General features: G+C 50.9%; 1 protein-coding gene across 1 annotated transcript; it reads left to right on the top strand.

Annotated features, from left to right (window-relative positions):
* Positions 1–378: 378 nt before the first annotated feature.
* Positions 379–2,411, top strand: LOC143895192 (uncharacterized). Its single transcript, XM_077402158.1, has 3 exons — positions 379–731; positions 801–1,929; positions 2,061–2,411. Exons 1-3 carry the CDS (start codon positions 379–381, stop codon positions 2,409–2,411), a joined length of 1,833 nt encoding a protein of 610 aa, XP_077258284.1.
* Positions 2,412–2,805: the final 394 nt, after the last annotated feature.

Here is a 2,805-nt window from a genome sequence, read left to right as displayed (position 1 = left end):
TTGGTAAAAGTGTACGTATTCCCTTTGCATAATTATCACCTAAGCATTTTAAATGTTCTGGGATTTCCTTATAACAATTTAGTGCAAAATGTATGGAACATACTCGAGCTGTAATAATTAAAATGTTTACATAGGTAATAAATTATTTTAATATTTTTCACGTCTTAGTTAAAAAGTATACTTACCACTTTTGAGGTTAACACTTTTACCACATGCTTTTATCCACTTTGCTGCAGTGTCTTCGTCTTTCGGAAAAGAAAAGAAACGTATTTTCTTTTCTTTCACATTCTCGTACCTATTTTTACATCCCTTAACACTGCACACAGGCATATTTACATCTTTTGTAATACGGTCTGTAGTTACGATTCCGTTCTGTTTATGGACTGTCAAAATCCAATATGTCGGCGACTTGTTCCACCGCCATGTCTGCGCAGAACAGATCAAATTTTGGTCTGCCGAAAGAGCATACCTCTTTTCTTTATACCATGGTTCAGCCTGGGTTTTCTGTGCTGCACCTACGACGATACCGTATCCACGTACAGATATCGTCGCGGCGAGGATTGTGTTTTGTGGTTCGTTAACGAGCTTCGCGTTCTCGCGCGTCGCGCTAAGATTAAATTCTCCACCAATATATCTATAGTAGAACTTACGGAGGACGAGAAACGCGAATTTCAGTGCGCGACGCATTGTCACGTGTGTCGAAAAGTGTTTCAACCGGAGGACAAACGCATGTGAGATCACTGTCATCTAACCGGACGTTACAGAGGTCCGGCGCATGTTCGTTGCAATCTGAATTACAGAAACGTGTACGTGATTCCCGTGTTCTTCCACAATCTGTCGGGTTACGACGCGCATTTCATCATCGAGAAAATCGCGAACGATTTCGAGGGCGAGGTCGAGCTCCTGCCGCTTACGAAGGAAACCTACATATCGTTCTCGAAGACCGTTAAGGAGACGCAGACGGATGGGACATGGGATCGGTACGTTAAGCTACGATTCGTGGACTTATACAAATTTTTAGCTGCGAGTTTCGAAACCCTGGCGTCCTATCTGAGCAAGGACAAGCTGAGAATAACGCGCTCGGAGTACGCGGATTTGAGCACGGAGGATCTCGATCTGCTCACTCGCAAGGGAGTATTTCCGTACGAGTACGTCGACAGCCTGGACAAGTTGCGGGAGACCGAGCTTCCACCGCGCGAGGTCTTTTACAGCTCCCTGACCGACGAGACCGCGAGCGAGAGCGACTACGAGCACGCGACGAGGGTCTGGCGACGTTTTCGCGTGCGAGATCTCGGGGAGTACAGCGATCTCTATCTCAAGACCGACGTGCTTCTTCTGGCGGATATCTTTGAAAATTTTTGGGACACGTGTATGGCGAGTTACGGGCTCGATCCCGCGTATTATTATACGTTGCCGGGGTACACGTGGGACGCAATGCTGAGATACACCGGCGTGCGTTTCGAGCTGCTCACCGACATCGACATGGTGCTGTTCGTGGAACGTGGAATACGCGGCGGCCTCAGTCAATGTTCGCTCAGGTACGCGCGAGCTAACAACAGGCACGTACCGACATACGATTCGTCCCAGCCCGATACGTATCTCATGTATTACGACGTGAACAATCTGTACGGCTGGGCTATGTGCGAATCGCTGCCGTACGCGAATTTCCAGTGGCTCGACGACCCTGAGAATTTTGACGTGACGACCGTGCCACCGAACGGCGATGTCGGTTACATTCTGGAGGTGGATCTCGAGTATCCTGGTGACCTGCACGACGCCCACGCGGACCTGCCGTTGTGCCCAACGCGCGATAAACCGCCCGGTAAGCGGCAGGAGAAACTGCTCGCCACGCTCTACGACAAATCGCGCTACGTGACGCACTATCGAAATCTGCAGCAATGTCTGCGACTGGGTTTGCGACTGACGCGAGTTCGTCGCGTTCTGCGATTTACCCAGTCATCTTGGCTTCGCGGCTACATCGAGCTGAACACATCGTTAAGGACTTGCGCGAGCAACGAGTTCGAACGAAATATGTACAAACTGATGAACAATGCCGTAAGACGATGGAGAACGTGCGCGATCACGTGGACGTGCGTCTCGTGACGCGATGGGAGGGCAGGTACGGCGCGGAGGCGATGATCGCCAGACCGAACTTTCACAGCAGGAGCGTCTTCTCGGAGAATCTCGTCGCGATCGAGCTGCGAAGGCTCGAGGTGAAATTCAACAAGCCGGTCTACGTGGGAATGTGTATTCTCGAGATATCCAAGACGCGCCTCTACGAGTTTCACTACGACTACATGGCGCCGCTCTATCGCGACCGGTGTCGAATTCTTTACACCGATACCGACAGTCTGATCTATTCGCTGGAGTGCGAAGACGCTTACGAGCTTATGAGACGCGACTTAGACTGATTCGACACGAGCGATTACGCGGAGAATAACGCGCACGGTATGCCGCGCGTCAACAAGAAAGTGCCCGGTTTGATGAAGGACGAGAACAACGGCGCGATCATGATGGAGTTCGTGGGCCTCAGAGCGAAGATGTACGCTTACAAGGTACTCGGATGCGACGACACCAAGAGAATAAAGGGCGTCAAGAGAAACGTAGTCGCTAAGAGGATCACGTTCGAGGATTACGTGGCGTGCCTGCGAAACGCGCGCGAGCTGAAAACGCACCAGTCGTGTATACGCTCGTGCCTGCACGACGTTTTCACCGTGTCGGAGCAGAAACTTGCTCTCAGTCCGCACGACGACAAGCGATGCGTGAGGTTGAACAGCGTGGAGACGCTTCCCTGGGGACATTACG

This window comes from Temnothorax americanus, unplaced genomic scaffold (genome assembly GCF_048541705.1).
Source record: "Temnothorax americanus isolate GAGA-0224 unplaced genomic scaffold, ASM4854170v1 Scaffold15, whole genome shotgun sequence".
NCBI classification, from domain to species: domain Eukaryota; kingdom Metazoa; phylum Arthropoda; class Insecta; order Hymenoptera; family Formicidae; genus Temnothorax; species Temnothorax americanus.
Note: the sequence above shows the minus strand (reverse complement) of the source record. Positions and strands in the feature narration are given on the sequence as shown.